The sequence below is a fragment of the Mesoplodon mirus genome, assembly GCF_964341445.2.
Source record: "Mesoplodon mirus genome assembly, chromosome: 3".
Lineage (NCBI taxonomy): Eukaryota > Metazoa > Chordata > Mammalia > Artiodactyla > Ziphiidae > Mesoplodon > Mesoplodon mirus.
In genome coordinates, this window is record NC_138978.1 from 57,670,395 (window position 1) to 57,693,429 (window position 23,035).

The 23,035-nt window shown below is 35.3% G+C and overlaps 1 protein-coding gene across 1 annotated transcript in view; it reads right to left on the reverse strand.

Moving 5' to 3' along the window:
- Positions 1 to 2,562: 2,562 nt before the first annotated feature.
- The window catches only part of ITGB3BP (integrin subunit beta 3 binding protein), an 86,184-nt gene continuing 65,711 nt past the window's right edge, over positions 2,563 to 23,035 (reverse strand). The window contains exons 5-8 of the mRNA XM_082614906.1: positions 15,592 to 15,670; positions 15,094 to 15,187; positions 14,702 to 14,761; positions 2,563 to 2,894 (exon numbers count right to left, since the gene is read on the reverse strand). Of these exons, the coding sequence (XP_082471032.1) occupies positions 2,887 to 2,894; positions 14,702 to 14,761; positions 15,094 to 15,187; positions 15,592 to 15,670 (241 nt within the window). The 3' untranslated portion in view covers positions 2,563 to 2,886. The remainder of the gene's footprint in view (positions 2,895 to 14,701; positions 14,762 to 15,093; positions 15,188 to 15,591; positions 15,671 to 23,035) is intronic.

Genomic DNA, 23,035 nt, shown 5'->3' on the forward strand with positions numbered 1-23,035 from the left:
CCCATCAACCTATGTTTTTAATGAATATATTTCTTTAATAAGCCATTAAAGCATAATAACTAAGTGGTGGTATATTTTAAAACAGTGCAAGCCAAACACGTATACACAAAGAAAATTTGGTTCTAGACACGGACACCTACAGGCTGATGCAACAAGGTATATGTTTTTAAGTCTGATAGAGGAAGTAGGTTTAGACAAAGCAAAAAATCAAGAAGTATTTCCTTCTCAAAGCAAATGTGCATAAAGACTCAAAGGGCAGGTCAGCACAGAAAAGCAGCCTTGAATTGCTGCCGAATCAGCAGGAACATCGCTGTCCATGGTCACCATCTGTAATCACTGTGCCCAAATGTCAGCATCTTGGCTGGCTGGTGTAGTCTTTTTTATTTTTTGTAATAGAAAACTTGCATTTAATACAGGATGTTGATTTAATTCAATGATGAGGAAGTTCTGACAACTTCTAAATAGTTGGAATAGAGAGACATTATTTGAAAATGAAAGTATTATTTAAACAGTAAAATAGAATGCACCCATATTCAAGGTATCTTATAGGTGAATTCTAAATAAAAATACATTTCCAGATGATTTAATCTAGTCATATGGAGTTACACTTTAGCTTTAATGGAGACTTGTAGCAATTATCTCATAAGTCAAGTATCTCATATCTATTAGAAACCAGTTTAAGAACAGTCCACTTTGAACTTTGAGGGATTAAGTACCAAAATAACAAAAATGTCCAGTGATGATGAATTAAGATCAGAAATAGGCAATTCCAAAGCATTTCTCTCAGCTATATTCAGGATTACAGGGATATTTTAATATAGAGATATTTAGCTTATACAAAAAAATTAAAGACTTCTCACTTTATTCACTGATATACCTGTCAAAAAATGATCTAAGTTATTTTCCAGTTCATTTTAGAGGGAAGGGCTGTTTCTGAAAAATGCAGTTTTCTTTGTTGCCAATAAACTTAGGTATGCGTCTTAAAATGAAGAGAACAGGGTGTATGTTCATATATCAAATATGAGGCAACAGAAGTCATTTTGTCTTGAAGCCTTAGGGAGGGGAGAAAAATCCCCGATGTAGCACTCTGTCCAAATGATAAACCACAACTAAGTGAGTGAAACATTTACAAAAGTCAAGGCAGCCAAAGGATCCTCTCTGTTCAAGGGAAAGAGAGTAAGAGATGGATAGGATGTAACTAAATAATGGTTGGAGTAACACAATGGTTTCAAGTCTCAATTGGTCTCTCTCTTCTGTTATGTTCATTGGAAGATCAGGGCCAAGTGTATCCCCCGCCTTTTGCCCCCCCCCCCGCCCATATAAACATTAGTTTTGTGTGTGGATCTTTCTGCTTTGTCCTTCATGTGGCCTCCAAGGGTGATAAAGCGAGAGTCATCTGATCTACAATGAATAGAACTGGGAAGGGATTCTTAGCCGACCCAGCTGTTCTGAAAGGCAAAAGCTTAGTATATCAAGAGGTCAAACATACAGTAACTAACTGATTTAATAGCATTATGCACATAGCTACATAACTTGGATTACATATGAAACCAATCTACTTCTTAACCCTTCATTTCCTAACTAATGTAGATTTCTTTATATGTTTTGGCTTACATTCTAAGGTAAGTTTTCAATGGTAGAACACAAAGGAATTATCCTTTTTGGTATATTTTAGGCAATGTCCTATTATGAGCACTGTATGACAAAGCATCCTTAATATTTAGCAGATTCTCTAAAAACCTTATTTAAGTAGTACCAATAAAATCACTAGTGAAGGCAATTAGTTTTATTAATTGAGTTACTGTTTAGTATCATTTCAATGAATAGTTTGTAAAAAATAACTCATTTTCATTTTAAGAGGCGAATCTGAAATTTCTGTAAATGGAAAATTAGTTATTTTCAACCTTAATTTGTTAAATTTTGTTTCAAATTTTTCATAGTATTTTTATTTTCATGATACAGTGAATTCAATGACATGGTAATATCTTACACAAATTTTGTCAAGACAATTTGTGTAAGATACTATGCAAGGGAATAGCATTTTTTTCCCTGTGGAAATGGTCAAAGTATATAAGGTTTAAAAAAACGTGCTATCAGTTCTGTGATTCTCTCTTCCCCTTTATTTTGTGACAGCAAGATGATGATACAAAAAAACTAGAAAATTAAAAATTTAAAATAATGCTTCAAAATAATTTGGAGGGGATCTCATATTGCTCCATGAGATAGGTCTTTTCTTTAAATTCAGTAGAGTCTGTGTAGTTCAGTTTAAAAACAACTTCATATTTAAAAGTCTATACTGAAAAATACATTCCAATATTTTATAAAAGGAGATGTGGAAATTTTAAAAGTTTGAAAATACTTTTTCTCTACAAGCATAAGAATAACTAGAATATAATAAAGACTCATCCCTGAGATAGTAGCTAAAATAAACTTACAAATTTTAAAAGCTTTCAAAAGAATCTAATAAATACACATCTGGAGCTTTAAGTGGGAAAACTGGTACCTAATACCACTCACTATTAGATTTAATCTGAGTTTTAAAATATATAGCTCTACCAAAGGTGCCATTTTTATTAATGCTTTATTAAGTCCATCCACAAATGCTCAAAGTATATAGAAGCATATGAGATACAAAATATAAGTCAAGATCCTCTTCTACATGTTGGCTTACTTTAAAGGGTCAAGAAGAAATGTATTATTTACATTGAGATTATCTACTTGTGCGTGTAGAAAGTTTAAATTAGCTGCAAGAAATTTTATCTAGACATGCACCTGCCTGCGCTATGATCTGGTATTTACTGGGCAGATTAATTACATTTCTTCTGTTCCTTTAAATATGATCAGGCAGATACAGAAGTTGGCGTTTTCATAGTGAGTGCATTTCTTCTAAATGCCTGCAGGATAAAAAAGATGCTTATTAAATCATCAAGAATTAGTTTCCAAATTAACATGCATCTCATACATGATTTAAGAAATGATTTAAACACCTGTTTACTATGTAATTTGGTACCTAGTTTAGTTAGGTACTGGTCATCTCTCATTTGCTTATTTTTGAGTCTTCAAAGCAAGATTCACCTTCAGAAATAATTGTCAATATGACTACTCTGACATAGCACTCTTCACTTTATGTGAAGATGGATTTGAGATACTTCGGGAGGGTTCTAAAACTCCAACATGACCTAATGAAAACACCAAATCTTACACGCCTTTTGTCTGTAAGCCTTCAGGGCCTTTCAGCAGGTGTTTCCTCCAACAGCTGCCCCCGCAAAAAAGAGAGTCTTTACTGACATTCCTATTCAGAGTATGTCTCTCTGGGGACTCCTAGTGGTGATAGAAGTTCTTGTCTATTTGGCCTTAGGACACATGTGAGAGGAAGCCTTTGAAAAAAGCACCCAATGGCAACTGATGGCGTATATTCCCATAGGGCATGTGGACCCTTTACTTCCTGAAATATCCCTTCCTTGCTTATATTGGCAGCTATGAATAAGTAATACATGGTGGGCCCCTATATTTCCCTATTCATGACAGTCCACCTATATTCTTCTTGTCCTACAAGTAGATAGGTTGCCAACTTGACAACCAACTTTTGCCAACTCAGGAGCTGAGTTTGATCTGAATACTAGTAGAAGATTTTAAGCATGCTAGGGTTCACTTAATATCCTTAGAGGTTATTGATACACAGTTATCAGAACTAATGATAATACTGTGGAGGAAAGGAAGACTGCCATTTATTAAAAAGTTACTGTGGGAAAGGTATTAATTAAGCTAATTATTTAATTTAATTAATTTGCTTTTTATTTTATTTTTGTTTTTTTGGCCACACCGCACAGCTTGCAGGATCTTAGTTCCCTGACCAGGGATTGAACCGGGACCCTGGCAGTGAAAGTGCCAAGTCCTAACCACTGGACCATCAGGGAATTCCCTAAGCTATTTTATATAATCCACAAGGTAAATAGCATCAGTCCCATTTTATAATTAAGGTTTTGGGAACCGAGTGCCTTGTTTAAGGCCACTAGCTAAAGTAGGTAGTAGAGCTGGTGCTGGACATCTAATCCAAATCCCATTCTCTGTTACAATGCCAGGCCCTGCAAAGAAGTCTCATCTTTGTTGATCATGGCTGCCAGGACAGTTGTGTTGAGAAAGATTCTGAGGCCAAATTTAGGATCCAGCAAAAATCAATACTTCGATCAATGTGATGTATATCATAGCACAAGAGTAAGGAACAGCAGCATGTTTGTTTTCTCTACACTGTCTTACTGGTTCTGGAGATGAAGATCTCAGAACACAAATGAAAAGAAATTTACATACAGCGATGCAGTTCATGAGCAGTATTTTGACAGAATTCATCCTTTATATAACAATTATATTCTTTCTAAAACATACTTTGGATTTACTTCCTTAATAATCTTCACTGGTCCATTTCTGCCTAATGAATAAAGTCTGAGCTAATTTATTAGCCTGGTGATCATAACTGTCAATGATATATCTGGAATCTACTGTTCAGTCATTCTGCTTCTCTGCCTTTTTTGTTCATGCTGTTATCTCTGCCTAGTATGTTTACACAGCCCATCAACATTACCCATTTTTCAAATTCCAGCTTCCCAGTAAAATACAAACATTTCCATTACTAGGGTCTTGGATGGCCCTCTGTTAGAGATTATATACAGTAGAATAACTAAAACTGGTTTTAAAATCATGAACCCTTAAATAATGATCTAATCACTCTATCCTAAAGGCGATCTACGTTGTGTATTCCTATACTACTGCTTATTCTTCATTTTGTACTTAGAGTAGGAAAGAATGTTTACTCTCCTCAGCCTGAAGAGGAAGAAATTTCTGTCAACTCTTCTGCTCCCTACAGCCCATGGAAAAGTGACAAATTTGACTGACTGAAGTCCCGAACAGTAGTCCACATTTTACCAGTCATATTCGGCCACTATTCTTACACAACACTCTTCTTCCCCACTATTCAGCTTCCCTTTCACCATCTGTCTACTCTCAAGTCCAGCTGGCCTTCATGCTTCGTAATTTCATGTTGTACGGAGACCAGCCCATTCTCTCTCTCTCTTCTGCAACCAAGCATGTAAGGTAGGTTTGTGGTCTTTACTGTTATAGACACACGTGGACTTGGGTCTATTTCAAGGATCCAGCTTTCTCCTCAGGTTCAGGAGAGCACATGGGATTCAAGATCTAGATTCAGTATGGGAGACGAGGTTCCACTTCTGCCTTAGTCCACATTAGTTACCCCAACCTTCTACCAAAGGGCCTGCCATGTTGGAGGTTAATTCCTCCGCTAATCAAGTTGATACTTTGATCCTCGTTGGATTCATAATCTTTTTTTGTACTTGCTATTCGCCAGAATCCTAGAAAGAAGAAGGGTCTGAACTTGTATCACTTATCATAGCTTGTCTTATATTATTATTTCATGTATATAATATGAATCTTATATCCTTAGCTTGAATATTAGGTTGGCATTAAGCAAAGTGCTTTGTTTATACTAACCCTCACACTTTTGTTAACCAAGTGATTTATTTACACTGTTTCTAGGAAATGTATCTCAGCATCGCTTGTCGACATTAGCCCAAATCATGCTTTCTCCGCCTCTTTTGCTGGTCTTCATACTGTCTCCCTCCCTTACGCACAGTCTCTCTTACTGTAACGTTATTTTATAAAGGCTCCACTTTCTAAAGGCTCTGGGAGCGAATGCCTATGGGGTGCTTACCCCCACTGAATAATATAGGTCGGGAGGAATAATAACTGAAGTGTGACAGAGGGCAGAAGCTGATGTGCAGACAGGGAATCTGGCCACAGTGGTGTCAGGGGCACTGTGACTGTCAGAGGTTTCTAGGGCATAGGACAAGATCAGGGAGTTTAATATCCTCCCTTAGTCATACCAGTTAGGCAGCTGTGACAAATGCATAAAAGAACATGGAAGAGAGGGATCTAAGGAAGCCTTGTGTAAGGTAAGTTATAAGCAGGTTTTGAAAGATAGGTAAAATTTTGATGATGGGGGAAAAGGTATGCCAAGTAGAGGAGAGAAGAACAAAGATAAGGAAATGAGAAAGGTGCTTTCTGAGGAATGTGTCTAAGTATGAATGGCAAATAATCTGGAGTGACTGAGGCACAAAGACAAATTAGAAAGGTAAGCTGGGGTCACATCAGGGAAGAGTTCTGAATGATGGTATAAATTTGGATTTTACTACGAATATGGTGGAGTGATACCTTCGAAAGCATAATTTGTTCAGTAGCAGGACAGGCTGTAGGGAAACGAGATCAAAGAGCAAGAGAGGCAGGTTACAATGAGGATGCAGATAATCTAGATGAGAGGTAATGAAGGAGTAAACCAGTGCAGTGGACATGGAAAGGAGAAGTAAATGTTTTGGGAAGTGATATGACTTGGCAGCAGTTTGGACGTGGGGACAACTGGATGAGACAGAATTGTAAGGTTTTCAGCCTTATCACTGGATGAATGTAATCCCTAGAAAGATACAATGAGGGATAATATGAGGGGGGGATGAAATCAGCATATTAGGGCAATAATGTATGGGAGCTGAGATTGTTTACAGCTCAGGAGGAGGGTAACTTATACACTAAGGTGAGAACTAAAGTCAAGGAATGGATAAGATCATGAAGAAAGCACCCAAGGTGAGAAGAAAACATGATCAAAAGAACCCAGGGAAATGCCTCAAAGGTAGTCAAGTACATTTCACTGTTATTTCTCTCTGTTGCTTCCCACTAAAAGGGAAGTTAACTAGTAGGTCAACCTTAATTCTTTCAAGTTTTTTGAAAGTACTACTCAAAAGAATGACTCAGAAAAACATCCTGAACATGTGATGATGTTTACTAGAATCCACGAACACAAAGCTATTCTCAGTATTCTTAAGTTTCCCAGAAGTTCATTAATGAGACTGTCATATATTAAATGTGTATATTCATTTGCCAAAGGTATAACTGTGAATATTTATGTGTGTATGTAACTGTATTTATGACAACCATCTAATAGTTTGCTGTTGGATTTCCATAGGTCATTGTATACAATTGTATAAAACATTTTACCCTATAATGAATGAATGTATGTATTTGTATATATATTGTATACTTAAAACTTAATAGGATCTAAAATCTTTGAGCCGTCATGAAACCTGACATTCACTGATTACTACCATGTAGTGGGCAAGAGCACAGGTTCTGGCTCCAGACCACTCTGGTTAGTATACTGGCTCTGTCTCTTAAGTGATTCTGGTACAAGGTACTTAACCTCTTTGTGCCTCAGTTTCCTTACCTGTAAAATAAAGATAATAACTATCTACTTCACATAAGTTGTTGTGAAGGTTAAACGGGATGCGTATAAAGTGCTTATAACAGTGTCTGGCACATTGAAAGTGCTCAAATGTTAGCTATTATTATAAGCTATTATTTATTGTATACTACAGAATGAACATTTTAAGGAGTGAAAGTGATACAATTTTCTGTAGAAGATGCTTTGCAAATATTTTAAAAACAGCTAGTTAAGAAGATAATATTAATCACTTGAGATACCATTTCCAAAGAAACGTATTTTCAATATAGAATAGAATTCTTTTTTTGCATTAATTATTTTCTGAGAGAAAACAGGCAACATCTGGTTAGCTTCTAAGAATCTTAATATTGATGCCACTAAGTCTGGGATAATGCTAGATTTTACTGTGAACCTTCACTTGCAGGTACACTAAACACTAATGTTACATCATGACTCATAATGCTTCTAGCTAATATGTTATAGTAAGCTATTTATAAATATATCATTTTTACTTGTATTGCTGAATCCACAGGAATTGTTTTGAAGGAAAGGTACAACTAGTTAATATGTAATTATTTACTTAATTCAGCACATTTCCAAATTCACTGACTTGTTATGTCTTTGTTCAGTCAGTGTGCCCTACAGAAACGTCACATAACCTACCTCTCACTATTGAGTTAGCTAGTTTTACTAAAGGTACTCAATTAAGGGCCCTCTTTATATTCACTAAAAAATATGCCCTCTCTGAAAGCTAGCCTGGTAAGCTCAACAGTGTTCTCTTTCAACAGCCTCTAACTCACAGATCTTGTTAGACTGCCTTCCTATTATTTATAAGAATAGATAAAATATAATTTCAACTAATGTCCCTATTTTCTTTACAGACAGACAATATCAAGTTTGATAATTAAAATGTTTCCACCTGAAAAATAAACAGTGAAATCTAACAAGGCTAAACTTAATTATAAAGGTGAAACAGTACCTCGGTTTAAAATGATTTTAAGGAATTCATAGCTATCAAGATCATATAATTAATTCTATATGAAAGAAAAAAGACTTTTTTTTCAGAAAACAGTGCAAAGTAAGTTGTCATAGTAATGATGCAGAATAAATGCTTAATCAAAATGAAATTAAAATAAAGAACCTACACATAAAGTTTTATTTTACATTATAAATAACAGCTTTGGGGCTATAAATTCTTGTTTCAACAGCCTACAGATTTGCCTGATTCTGTTTCAGAACGTACATTTAAAAATTTAGGATGAAAACTGCCAAGAAACTTATTATTATAATGTGTGCTTATGTTTTATTATAATTATTCATCTTTTGTGCTAGGTTCTATAATCCTGAGGGCAGGACTACGTCTGTCTTGTTTATTAGTGTATCCCCAATGCTAGAATTGTGCCTGGCTCCTAGTAGGCATTCAATAAATCTTAAATGAATGAGGCATGTAAGGAAATAGCAATTTATAAGTATTTGAAAATATCTAAATAATTCCTTTAAAAAATTCTTAGAGTGGCCATTTGTTTTTATTCATTCACTGAATATGCATTATGGACCTTCTAACCAGGTTCTATACTAAACTCTGGGACTACAGTATAGAGATAAGACTTTTGTTTGTTTGCCAAGGAGAAGCCCAGAGAGAGCCCTGTAACCAGACAATTACAATACACTACCACATGATACATTTATAATCATTCAAACAAGTGTTGTAGAAGCCTAGAAGACGAAGCAATTTAGCCTTTTACCTAGGCGAGCTGGGGAGAGTTTCAAATGATGTGACACTGAAGGCTGACCTTAAGGAATGAGCAGGAGTTTGCTAGACAAAGAAGGAAGCAAGTACAATCCAGGCAGAGAGAGAAGTAGTAGAAATGCCTGGTGTCCTGAGAGAGAGAGAGATTCCAGAGGACTGAAGCATATGGTATGAACAGTGTGAATGAAAAAGACTACTTTCTGCCTATGTGAGGTCTGAGCTGGAGGAAGAAAAACACCTAATATGTACTGATTGCCCAAGTCCTGCTTTTAACTATATAATTAGTTATATAACACTATAAATATCTGCTTTATTATTATATACATGTGTTTAAAATACAAAAACCACTTAGAGAATTTATCTAACACTTTGAGGAGCTTTTCTGACTAAGAGTTAAAATGGAAAAAAAAAGTTCACCTGTCAGGTGACATAAAACCAATTCCTACTAAATGTGCCAGAATAATTTTTCTCCACCTCAAGAACAGTTAGTCTTCAGCCTGTTCATTACTGTCTTTTTATAGTATTTTTATTTAATAAAACCTATTAAGACTACCATACAAATCTCTTTACTTATGCTTTTATCTTTTAACTGATCAATTTTTATATTGCTGACATCCCTTCTTCACCATTTGCTCATTTAAAAATTCATAGTATATGAAATATGTCTCTGGAGAAAATGTCTATAAAATTTGTTACAGCTGGCAAATGTGTATGAGTCAGTGATAGCACATGACTAAATGCTTCACAGAAAATAAAATTTGTTTCTGTAGTAAGCAGAACTGTTTAAATGTTATTTATTTTTATGTTTCAAAGAAAATATATTGTGAAGTGCTGCATTGATTTAATACGCAACAATGTCTGTGTACACGCTGTAGAAGGAGAATTTATGAAACCTTTGCACAACTCCTTTAATTGAATTTTCCAAATCTCTCACCACACACAAATAATCAATATCTTCTGCAGAGAAAACCAGTCAGAATTATTACAGTCTTTCGTTTCAATTTTGTTGTCATCAGCACATACAGAGCACCTGGATATTTGTAATGTCTGATAGCAAGTTATTTACTATATTTACACCTCTTAAACACATAATTGCTATTAAATGAGTTAAAATCTATGGTTTAAATTTTTTTACCTAATTATTTAAAAGATAAAAGCATAATACTTCTAGTAAAGTATAAAAAAATTTAAATCTTGGAAGAAATTATTTAAAAGGCTTTGAAAAGTAATAAACCAGTTTGTTTTTCCTTAAATCCTAGACAAATCTCAAGTAAGCAGTCGAAATGTAGCCCTAAAAGTGATGAATAGTGTAAAGCAAAAGCATGAACATTTATTAATAGGAAAAGGTATGACCCACATACAGCATATGTGACAACTGAATCCTTATAAAGAGCTGAGGACTACAGTTGTACATTAATGTGTATTTGTGTCACCAAAACTAACATCTCTATTTTTTATCTCCAGATAAACTAATGTTTATCTGGAGATAAACATAAAAATGTTAACATAAACATAAGAATGTTAAAGCATACGGGAATTTTTGTTGTTTCTCCTAAAATTCATCATGTCTAAACCTCAGTGCTATAACAGAAAAAAAAAGGGGGGGTAGTAGTTTTCTAGGAGTAAAATTATTTAGCTGATATGATGAATACTTTTTCAAGACTGAGTGGGGGAAAGAACAACATATTTTTAAGCTAAAAAATACTTCAGTGGGTGGTTAGAATGAAAAGGCAATACCAAACTATTTTATAGACTTAGAACAGAAGGAGTTTAAAATTTGTCCTGTGGTCCAAGAATTTGAAAACTTCAAAATCCTATAACCAAGATGAATTTTACAATGCAAGAAGACAGTAAGTTAGCGAAAGAAAGCCAGAACATGATAGTTTGTGCTTTTTTCTTTTTAAAGCCAGAGCTAGAAATTCTGAAATATTTTGTATTATAAACAGCTGAAACAATCAACTTTTTTGAACAATGTAAAGTTCAGATGGTTACATTTCATTTAAATTATGCATACTTCAACCTACACAATTATTCTCAAAACAGATAAAATATGTTTTGGACTGAAGCTAAGTGTCTAGATTTCATATCTTAAGTGTCTAGATTTCATATCTTGGCAACTGCTCTACAATTTGCTTACATTCTTTTAAAAAACATTTTGTTTACTGGAAGTACTAGTCATAGACAAACAATGCTGGTATTTTCTAATATCTCCAGAAAAAATGAAAATACCAAGTACAGTATAATGCCATCTATTGTCTCAGGAATATTTGTATCAAGTTGTTTTATGTAGGGGTTGATTATGCAAAGTAAATAAATTTCATGCCTTCCCATGTGATGATAATGTGACATTCCATCTGTATCAACCCATTGAATGGTCATATGTTTTAAATCTTCAGCATAACAAATTAAAAATAATTTTGAAAATTCACATCCAAATATAACAGAAAAAGAACCTTTCATTTCATTATTTTTCTAATAGTCATAAAGCCAATATTATTAAGGAAAGTGAAGTTAGGCTTACTTCCTAAGTAACTGGAAAAAGAAAGAAGCCTTCCTTTGTTTAAGAAATTTGTAGTTAGCAAAGGAGGTCCTCTTTATTCATATGCTCTATCAAGGCATTCCCTAATGTGCAAGGTCCAGTTCTGAAAACTATGAAAATCTCAGTGTACCTTTTCATGTTACTGTATATGTTTTAAATTTCCCTGGAATAGGTTATATAAAGCCTTAGAATGTGTGTCAGATGTCTATTTAATTAAAACACTAGAGTTTTATCTTTACAGTTATACTTCTCTGCCTGTAATAAAGACTGCAACTGATGCTAAACAAACAAGCACTGAAATGAAAAAAAATAAACAGAACTAAAGGAACAATTCAAAGGTGCAATGACAGCATAAATGTTGGAATTCTTCTGTTATTGTTTATTTTAACTATTCTGGGAAAATTTGATAAGAATCTGAAGGAAAAAAAAATCTGAAGGACACTTTTTTTTTTTTTTTTTTGCGGTACCCGGGCCTCTCACTGCGTGGCCTCTCCCGCTGCGGAGCACAGGCTCCGGACGCGCAGGCCCAGCGGCCATGGCTCACGGGCCCAGCTGCTCCGCGGCATGTGGGATCTTCCCGGAACGGGGCACAAACCCGTGTCCCCTGCATGGGCAGGTGGACTCTCAACCACTGCGCCACCAGGGAAGCCCTGAAGGACATTCTTTTGATAGTGAAACAAGTAATCTGTTTATTTTCATTTTCATAATTACCTAATAAAACAAATCTAAAACATAGGGCTGATTTTTATATTATGTAATTTGTGACTATATAATTTATAACATTATGGAGATTCTCAAAACATTTTAAAATTTAATTCTGGGTAACAGCATAGTAAAAGAAAAGAGTAAATTAGAAATTTTTATAAAAAGCTGAAGGCTAGATCCCCAAATAAGGAATATATAAAGCAAATTAGTTTGAACTGTCAAAAAAACTAACAAAGCCCTCTTAAAATGAATGTACGAATAGAAGGGGGTGAAAGTTAACTTAGCAAAGAAAATTACATATAACATGCATGTGTTTGGTGTCCATCACCTTTAACCGAAAAAAAAAAAAAATCCCACTAATATTAAAAAATACACATATTAGGAACCAGAGAAAAAACAGGGAAAAGTATTCTGTAAAAATATTTAGCTCAAATTCAAATTAAAAAATTCAATCTATTTTTCAGGCAATATTACTTTAAAAAATAAGTTGATACACTAATGAAGATTTGAATACCTCAGTAAATATTAAGAGCTAATATAGCTCTTGCCAAGAAACAGAAATGGAAAATGACATATTTTCATATACATATTTCTATGTAATTTATATAAATATTATATATTTAATATATCTTAGCTCAGTTTTCATTTAAACCACAACAAATAATCAATGCTTATTAGAAACTTTAAAGCATGATTTAGTGATACAATCTCCTCTATGCATGAACAAACACTCAGTTCTTAGGGAACACCTGGTAATGGGCAAGTCAGTTTTAATGCCTAAAATACTAGAAAATGGTTTTAAGGCACGCAGACACACACAAAGAATCAGTATGTACTGGATAACTGAAAGGAGATGACTGTTTTAACATGTGGAAATAACTTTAATGTCTTAATAAATGTTTAGGGAAGGAAACAATACTTTTGGGAAATTTTTTTCGCATTAATTATTAGCAGTGACAGTTCACCTATTTGTTCTACAATTTTCCCTTCCTCACTGTTGGCACAAGCCTAATGTAAAGCCTAATTCTAATTAGTTCTAGGAAATTACAGATTAAAAAAAAATTACACCACTGCCACAGAATATAAAGAAGAAAGATTTCCTCTAGTTGCGAAATAATAAATATTCCAATTTCCCATTATGATCTTCTAAAACTTGTCAAGTTAGTAGAGATTAAAACCACTGAAAACCAGTTACACATTATAATCAAGTTACACAGCATCAGAAGAGATCTCAAGCCTTCTCTAGGAAAGAGCTGCCTTCATGCTCTTAAATTCTATGGACCCTAATGGGAGTTAGCTGCCCAACTGAATGGCTCAGGAAGCCTGCTCAGTTCCCTTCCCACATGAGTTTTGGAGGAGTTTTTCCATGGCTGCTGCCCTGCCATGACCCAGTTGGCCTTTGGAACTGACCAGCAGGGAATCCAGCTCTTTCCACTGCAAACTCATCACTGGCTTTGTTAAAGATCCTAAACACAGACTAACATACTAGATTGGTTGAACCAGTTTCAGTTATGCTTTGTGTTTGAATCTGAGAGCAGGGATGACTGGATGATTTCATTTGTTTTAGGAAGAGACAACATGGAAAAATGCAAAGACCATACTTTTTGAGGTAAGACTTGTCTTTAGTTGGAATCCCTGCTCTGACACTTAAGTAGCATTGTCTTTGGGCAAGTTACTTAATATTTTTCTGTTTCTTTGTTCCTTATCTATAATGACAATAATAGCTATCTTGCAGGGTTGTTGTAATGATCTGCTGATCCTAGCATTGGGAACACAGTAATTATTAGTCCTCAACAAATGGTAGTCATTGGTACTCAAAAACGGTAGACTAAAACATGGCTATCCACTTCAAGGGCTACCTCCATCTGCAGAGATTGCCAAATGGCATTCATGTCAGTAATATTAAAATCATCCCTCTTAAGTTGGTCTAATGGTTTTAATATTTTATAGCATTTTGCTTACTGAGGTATGAATGTGCATGTGTTATGAGAACTTAAAATCTGCTAATTTAGTTTCCCATACTGTGAAATGCTCCAAGGTATGAGTTCACAGTAGATCAAATGTCATTAATAATCTGAAAGTTTTCAGAACACTGGTTACAAAGTAACTTTTTATGTTTTGTGGATCTTTCTAATTCACCATTAAAAGCTGCCATATATTAATGCACTGTTGCCCCCATTTGTCTGTATTCTCAAAAAGAACTTTTAATAGAAGAAAAAATTTAACTCTTGAACCGAAAATTGTATTCCAAAAGTTCAGTCATCAGGGAAGCTGATCTTACCAGACACGGTCTTTTGCTAAATGCAATATAATGTTTTTCAAATGAGATTCGTGGTCTTTTAAAAAAAGGGCCCATGATAATTGGTTGAAATGGTAAAATGAGATGAAAGGATCTCTTTATGTAATAAATTAAAACACAACTCTTTACCTTTGTTGGGAAGTCCTGAATTCTTCTTTTCAAATAGTTTTTGTTTTGTTACTTTTGTCACTAAAGGAAAAAAAAATCTCACATTAAGAATTAATACGGAATATTAAATAATTTCTCATTTTGGAAGAAACAACTTCATAAGAAACAATAATTTCAAGCAATACATACTTATAAATATCAAGTATAAAATGCAATACCTTATATCTTTTTTAAAGAATGAGAACTGCGTTAAAAAAAAGCCTAATACCAGTTACCAAGGTACATTCTTTCCCTTCACATTCAAGAAGAATCCCTAAAATAGTATATCCTGGCAAAAGATATGTGGCTTCCTGTTCTAAGTTTGCAAACAAGTAATAGAGAGACACAATCAAAAACTCATAAATTTCTCTTACTTAGGTCTTTTGTTTTCTGCATTTCTCTTTTTAAGACACATGATGCATGGGAGATACCAATGAGATTTTCAAGCTCTCTACTGCCCTCCAAAGCCTAAAAGAAAGTCATCTTAAATGAGTTAAGTTCTCTACAAATATAATACTGACAAGTCTAGTGAAAATACAGTATACTGCTTCCTTCATATGAAAAACTTAAACTCTATGATAATGAAATTTAACTTTTTCTGTTAGGTTAACTATTGCAAGCCTTAAAATACCTGAATAAAAACAATTTATTAATTAAAAAGACTAAACATAATTAATAAATTTACTTTTAAATGTGAAGAAGCCAGATATTACTAAAATATTATGGTTAATTAATGTTCATATATGAAAAGAAGTTCCCATGAAAAGTAGATCAAACATATACCCTGTAAGTTCTTTCTGGGATTGGATTCTCCTATTCTTTTTCAAATAGGGTAATAGAATATGAAAAATTATATGCCAAAAAAAGCAAACCTGTATATTACTTAAATTTTGCATTATTTCCATAAATTCGTCTGATGATTCCTCAACTTTAGATAGCAACACCATGAATCTATGAATGAAGAAAAAAATATTCAGCAAGATCAGGCACTTTCAGAGCTTTAATTCTTTTGAAAGCATCTTTGATTCAGTTTTCTAATCCTTTTCTTTATATTTTTCAAAGTGGTAAAAGATGAAATGCTCCTCCTTCATGCTTTCATTCCTTTACAAACAGTATATTTTACCAACCATCCTATCCCTTGGTGTTTCACTTTCTCATTCCCACTTTGCAGTGGGAGAGAAGATATAGCTGGCTTGCCCTTTCTCCCCCATACCACTTTGAGAAAACTAATACATCATCATCTCCTTATTTACCTAGATCTAAGCCTATGAATCAGTGTTACCCAGTGATCTTCTTTAATAAAAAACCAAGTTTTTTAGCTTTAATATATTTCAATGTGACAAAGACACAAAGGCACTCTTTTAAATTTGAAAACAAAGAAAACTTCACTTTGTAATTCTACCTTCCTTCTAAACATATCTCTAGTTAGCATATTAGCATTCTGGAAAAATCTTAGGTTTTTAAAATATTTTTATAACTTTATTATCACACTATCTTGCCTTAATATAACATTACACACACACACACACATATTCATGTGTCTATAATTTAAAAAGCTGCACAATATTGTACCTAGTGAATACACCAAAGATGATTTAACCATTTCCTTATGGCTGCAATTTTAGTTTCTTTTTCAATTTTAAGATCTCATAGCTGTGTATGATAATCTATACCAGTGCAGTCTAACAAAAATATAATGCAAGCCACATATGTAATTAAAAATTTCTAGTAGCCACATTAAAAGAAGTAAAAAGAAATAGGTGAACTTAATTTTAATGATATATTTAACCCAATATATCCAAAGTATTACCATTTCAACATGTAGTCGGTATAAAAATTATTCGAGATATTTTATACTTACTTTTTTTTTCAAAATTCAGTGTATACTTTACACGCATAGCACATCTCATTTCAGAATAGTCACATTTCAAATGCTCATTAGCCATGTGTGGCTGGCTAGTGACTACTGTTTCGGAGAGCACAAATCTATGCTATCGATTTTATGAGAGAAACTAGATATTCTCTTTAAATGCTTTTCAAAATCACATCAGTGTTATCCATTAACATTTGTGTGCTATTAAAAAATAAGACAAATGTGATGTTAAATGTACATACACAATGAATATGAACAGTATGTTTTTCTTTTTTAATTAATTAATTTTTTGCTGCATTGGGTCTTCGTTGCTGCACGTGGGCTTTCTCTAGTTGCGGTGAGCAGGGGCTGCTCTTCGTTGCGGTGCGCGGGCTTCTCATTGCAGTGGCTTCTCTCGTTGCGGAGCATGGGCTCTAGGTGCACGGGCTTCAGTAGTTGTGGCATGAGGGCTCAGTAGTTGTGGCTCGCAGGCTCTAGAACGCAGGCTCAGTAGTTGTGGTGCACGGGCTTAGTTGCTCCGTGGCATGTGGGATCTTCCTGGCCCAGGGCTCAAACCCGTGTCCCTTGCATTGGCAGGCGGATTCTTAACCACTGTGCCACGAGGGTAGTCCCTGAACAGTATGTTGCAACTAAGTAAAATATATATCTAAGTATGCAACAAGGAATGGAGAGAAAGCATTATGCAAAAGCTAAAAATTATGTGAGGACAGTGGAATTACAGGTCATATTCTTTCTTTAAAAATTTTCCTTTATTATTATGCATTTTAAATTAGAAGTCATCTATCTGTCTGAGGCCTCAACTGCTCACCACTGGAACCTCAGTTTGTGACAAAGTATCATAAAAGGATTCCAGCTCCTCCAATTGAGCTCCAAAAGCCTGAAGGAGCAAGACAACTTAAGTGACTCCCACCCAGGGCTGGGAACCTCCAGCTTCCCCCATATTATATGTAAGCCTACTAAGGGCTTCAGAAGTGCAAAGCTGAGGCAATTAAGCTACTCTGCTATGAGAAGGAGTCCTAGGGCTCTTTTCCTTGTATCCCTTTCCTGGGAGGATTGGAGGGGCAGAGCCTCTCCACAGTCTTATCATACCTTAAGGAACTGATGCTGTTCCCTGTCTACCCTCAGGGAACTGTGTGGGAAGGGTTGGGTTCCTGCAGAATTGCCATCTTGAATGACTCAAAGGAGCTCTGTTCAGATAGAGTAAGATGTGAATGGTGCCCCCAGGAGCTGTGCTATGTAGCATCCCCAACAATCCTATTAGTAAATCTCTCTCCCAAGTTAAGATAGTTATCCAGCCGCTAAGCAAACTGTTTGTAACCTTGGAGTTTTTGGACTGAGTATCAATTCTCTGAGTATCAAGATATTCTTCACATGCCTAAGCTACTTTTGCAGGGAAACTTGCCTCCACTGCAGGACCAAGTAGAGTAGTGGACACTCCATCACTCTTGTAATTTTTATTTTAATTTCCTTTCCTTTCTTCCTCCTCCTCCTTTTACTTCTTCCTAGGTGAAATCAACTCCTTTTCCCATCCCGGTGGCAACCAAATTCACAGAATGGTTTTAAAACTGTCATCCAACTGTTAAATTTTGAGAAATTCAGGAAGTGTGTTCTCCATTTCTACATCTTCTGACTCAGTGGACAAGGCTTCATAATCTTTGGAGATAAACTACTTGCTGAGCAGCTTCTGGGAGAAGAATGGTTGCCGCTGTCTTCATCCTAAACAAAATGGCAATTTTTATATTTAATCCCATTTGTGCTGGAGACTGGATTTTTATTGCTACTAATAGCATTTTCTATATTTTCAATGGATGGTTCAAACTGTACTTTGTTGCCTTAAGACAGCATCACTGTCTGCTTTAATATCATCTCGATGTCCCTTCACTAATTTACTTATTTCTGAAAACCAACAATCTTTTATTCCTGCCTGCAGAATCCATTTGTTACAAAATTTCCAAGTTATTGTTGCTCCCTCTTTCAAGTTGGTGAGTGAAAGTGTCATCAGTAGGTGCCATTCATATTTTATAGAACACTACTCCTTTCTTAAACAGATTTGCCTCTGGCTGGACTAAATTGAATCAAATCCTTCATCTTATAATGACCAATGCAAGCTATGCAGATGTTGATGGGTACTGCATCCCGATATCCAGTGACTGCTGCCAGCTTCATGGCATCCTTATAAGATTTGATCACATCCTATATTACACCCAAAGACCACTGTAGTACAACTTGAGAAATCTGAAATCTTGGTCCTCCTTGAATGAATCTTTTTTTGTTTGTCAATAGAGTAAAAGTCCAGCATCATCTTTTTTTACCAACCAGTATTTTCAAAGTGTCTGGGTTAGTCCTCTAAGATACTTTAAAAAAGAAACTATGATCCAGTTGCTCCGGCACAACTGAAAGTTGTTCACGTTTTGACATGTTTTTGCCAGACTGCCTTATGTCAGGGCAGATTCTTACGGTATGTTCACTATGAATATCTCTTTTTCTCTTGAGAAAGCCACATGCCAAAAATTCTGGGTTTTCGGTGCCTTTTCCAATTTGCCTAGAAAGTCTCACTGTGAAATTCAGAGTTCTCTCATTTTCCCCAAAGAGGAAGTCTTATTATTCTGAAGAACAACTGAAATTAGATGCTTCGACCACATAAAATCCATGGAGGGATGTATCCATTAATTATACTTTAAATTTCTTCCACAGAAATTTCTCCAGTTTCAAGCAAGTCATATGTAACGTAACTTTCAAAACTATCATTCTGCTCCAATTGTCTTTTTTCCCATCTTGACTGCTTTCAATTATTTTCCATTCTTACCTTCAAATTTAGCTTCATCATTTTCCTTTTCTCCATAAAGTTCCTCAGATATATTCTGAGGGGAGAACTAAAAGAATAAGGAGAAACTATCATTAAATTGGTGGGTCTGACTAAAAATTGCTGGTACAGGTGATTAGCAAGCATTAACTCAGCTGTTGCTGTGCCATTCTAGATGTGGAAGAAGGGAGGCAAAGGAGATTGGAAAGGAGCCCACTAATGTCTTCAAGATTCCCTAGCATGTGACCCATGGTGCCTACTGTATTAACTGTGCAGGCACTGTGGGTGTAGTGAGAGAAGAGGAGAAACGTCTAAAAGCCATAATGGTCTTTAAAGATCCTGATTTCCCCCTTTCTGTAACTTCCAATTGTTTGGCATCTGTATTCCTCACCAGATTGTAAGTTCCATGAAGGCAAGGACAGTCTCTACTTGTTTACGTTATAAACCAAGTTACCTAGCATGGTGTCTGTAGTATGGTAGATATTATGTGATGGATCAATGAATAAAATAAAAAAGACCTAGTCCAGTAAACATTCCTAGATCCAAGTAAAATATGCTCATCTTTTATTTTTTTCTTTCTTTTACGTCCTTCTAATCATAGACTTCATAGTTCATGTTTGTTACATCACTGAGAAAGCTGGGTGGGGGAAACGGAGATGCTGGTCAAAGGGTACAAGGCTTCATTTATAAGATGAATAAGTTCTGGGGATCTCATGTACAGCATGGTAGCTATAGTTAAAAATACTGTATTGTATACTTCAAATTGATAAGAGAGTAGATCTTAAACATTCTCACCACCAAGAAAACAAGGTAACTATGTGAGATGGTAAATATGTTAATTAACCTTACTGTCATAATTATTTCACAGTGTATATATATATCAAATCATCACGTTATACACTTTAAATATATATATTTTATTTGTCAATTATACTTCAATTAAGCTGGAAAAAACTTGAAGAAAAAGAAACTTAATTTTCTCAGTCCCTTAACCTTCTGCCACGCACATGGGTGTCTAATACGTAATCCTGGATTTCCTACCTATTTGTTTTCTTCATTCCTGGCCCAAGCTGTGAGTGCTAGAGAAAACTTACAGCACTACTGATGGTCCACATTACAAGTACCTACGTGATTTTGCTGGGCCCCTGATGCTGTTTAACTCTCCTTTTACTGAATGAATATTCTCTGTTACAAACCATTGCTCAAAATAACGGTCTAGATCAATCTCCACTTCCTCCATCCTGAAATTAAATTCAAATATTCAGATTTCTGCCTTACTCCTCTACTAACATTATACTCTCAAAGGCCACAAATGAACTCTTAATTAATTCCATTACTAAAAACTTATCTGAAAGTCACTAGCCATAGAGACTGTATTTTTATAAAATCTCAAGAAACCTGAGAGCTGCATGTACATAACAGGGATAAAATCCTCAAGATTTTCTTTTTCTTTTTTTTTTTTTTTTTGCGGTACGCAGGCCTCTCACTGTTGTGGCCTCTCCCGTTGCGGAGCACAGGCTCCGAACGCGCAGGCTCAGCGGCCATAGCTCACGGACCCAGCCGCTCCGCGGCATGTGGGATCTTCCTGGACCGGGGCACAAACCCGTGTCCCCTGCATCGGCAGGCGGACTCTCAACCACTGCGCCACCAGGGAAGCCCAAGATTTTCTTTTTTTTAAATTTATTTAAATTTTTCTTTCAGTTTTATTGAGATATAATTGACATGCAGCACTATATAAGTTTAAGGTGTACAGCATAATGATTTGACCTTCCTACATAATGAAATGATTACCACAATAAGTTTAATGAACAAGTTTTTCTTTATTCTCACAATATTATGTATACACTACCAAATGTAAAATAGATAGCTAGTGGGAAGCAGCCGCATAGCACAGGGAGATCAGGTGGGTGCTTTGTGACCACCTAGAGGGGTGGGATAGGGAGGGTGGGAGGGAGACGCAAGAGGGAGGAGATGTGGGGATATATGTATATGTATAGCTGATTCACTTTGTTATAAAGCAGAAACCAACACACCATTGTAAAGCAATTATACTCCAATAAAGATGTTTAAAAAAAAAGTCTTATACAGAAAAAGGTTAATCCATCACTGAACCTCTATTTACCTAACTCTATTAATCTAAATTATTTTGGATGATGATAGCTGGATTATAAAAATGAAATATATTGTTAACATTTTTTGAGCTCTTTCCAAATACAAGGCATTGTATTTATTACTTTACAAGCTGTATCCTGTTTAATCTTTAAAACAACTCTCTGGGGACTTCCCTGGTGGTGCAGTGGTTAAGAATCCGCCTGCCAATGCAGGGGACACGGGTTCGAACTCTGGTCTGGGAAGATCCCACATGCCGCGGAGCAACTAAGCCCGTGTGCCACAACTACTGAGCCTGTGCTCTAGAGCCCACGAGCCACAACTATAGAGTCCACAAGCCACAACTACTGAAGCCGGCACGCCTAGAACCCATGCTCCGCAACAAGAGAAGCCACCACAATGAGAAGCCCGCAAACTGCAACAAAGAGTAGCCCCTGTTCACGGTAACTAGAGGAAGCCCACGCGTAGCAACGAAGACCCAACACAGCCAAAAATAAATAAATAAAAGTAAATAAATTAAACCAAAAACAACAACAACAACAAAACAACTCTCTGTGGTAACTATTATCTCCATTTTATTGGTACGGAAACTGAAGCACAAATAAATTATTTAATTATTCAAGGGTACACAATAAGGAGCACAGTCAGGACTTGAACCCAGGTGTTTTTTTTTCTCTTTATTTTGAGGTAATATTGGTTTATAAAATTATATGTCTCATGTGTACAACCTTATACTTCCACTTCTGTACACACTACAGTGTGCTTACCACCAAAAATGTAGTTTCCACCTGTCACCATACAGTTGATCCCCTTTATCCATTTTGCCCTCCCTCTGTCCCCTCCCTTCTGGTAACCACTACTCTGTTCTCTGTATCTACATGCTTGTTTTGTTTAGTTCATTTATTCTGGTTTTTTGTTTCTCTGTTTTTTATATTCCACATATGAGTGAAATCATGTTGTATTTGTTTTCCTCTGACTTATTTCACTTAGCATATACCCTCAAGGTCCATCCATGTTATCACAAATGGCAAGGCTTCATCTTTTTATTGTATGGCTGAGTAGTATTCCATTGTATATATATGCTATGCCACATCTTCTTTATTCATTCATCCATTGATGGGCACTTAAGTTATTTCTATAACTTGGCTACTGTAAAATAATGCTGTAATGAACATAAGGGTGGATATATCTTTTTGAATTAGTATTTTTGTATTCTTTGGTTAAATACTCAGAAATGGGATAACTGGATCACATGGTAGTCCTATTCTTAATTTTTTGAGGAATCGCCATACTGTTTTCCAAAGTGGCTACACCAATTTACATTCCCACCAACCGTGTATTAGACAGTATACTCTTTTGACATCAGTCTTAGCAATATCTTTCTAGATATATCTTCTCCGGCAAGGGAAACAAAAGCAAAAATACATCAATGGGACTACATCAAACTAAAAAGCTTCTGCACAGCAAAGAAAACCATCAACAAAATGAATATGCAACCTACTGAATGGGAGAAGATATTTGCAAATCATAT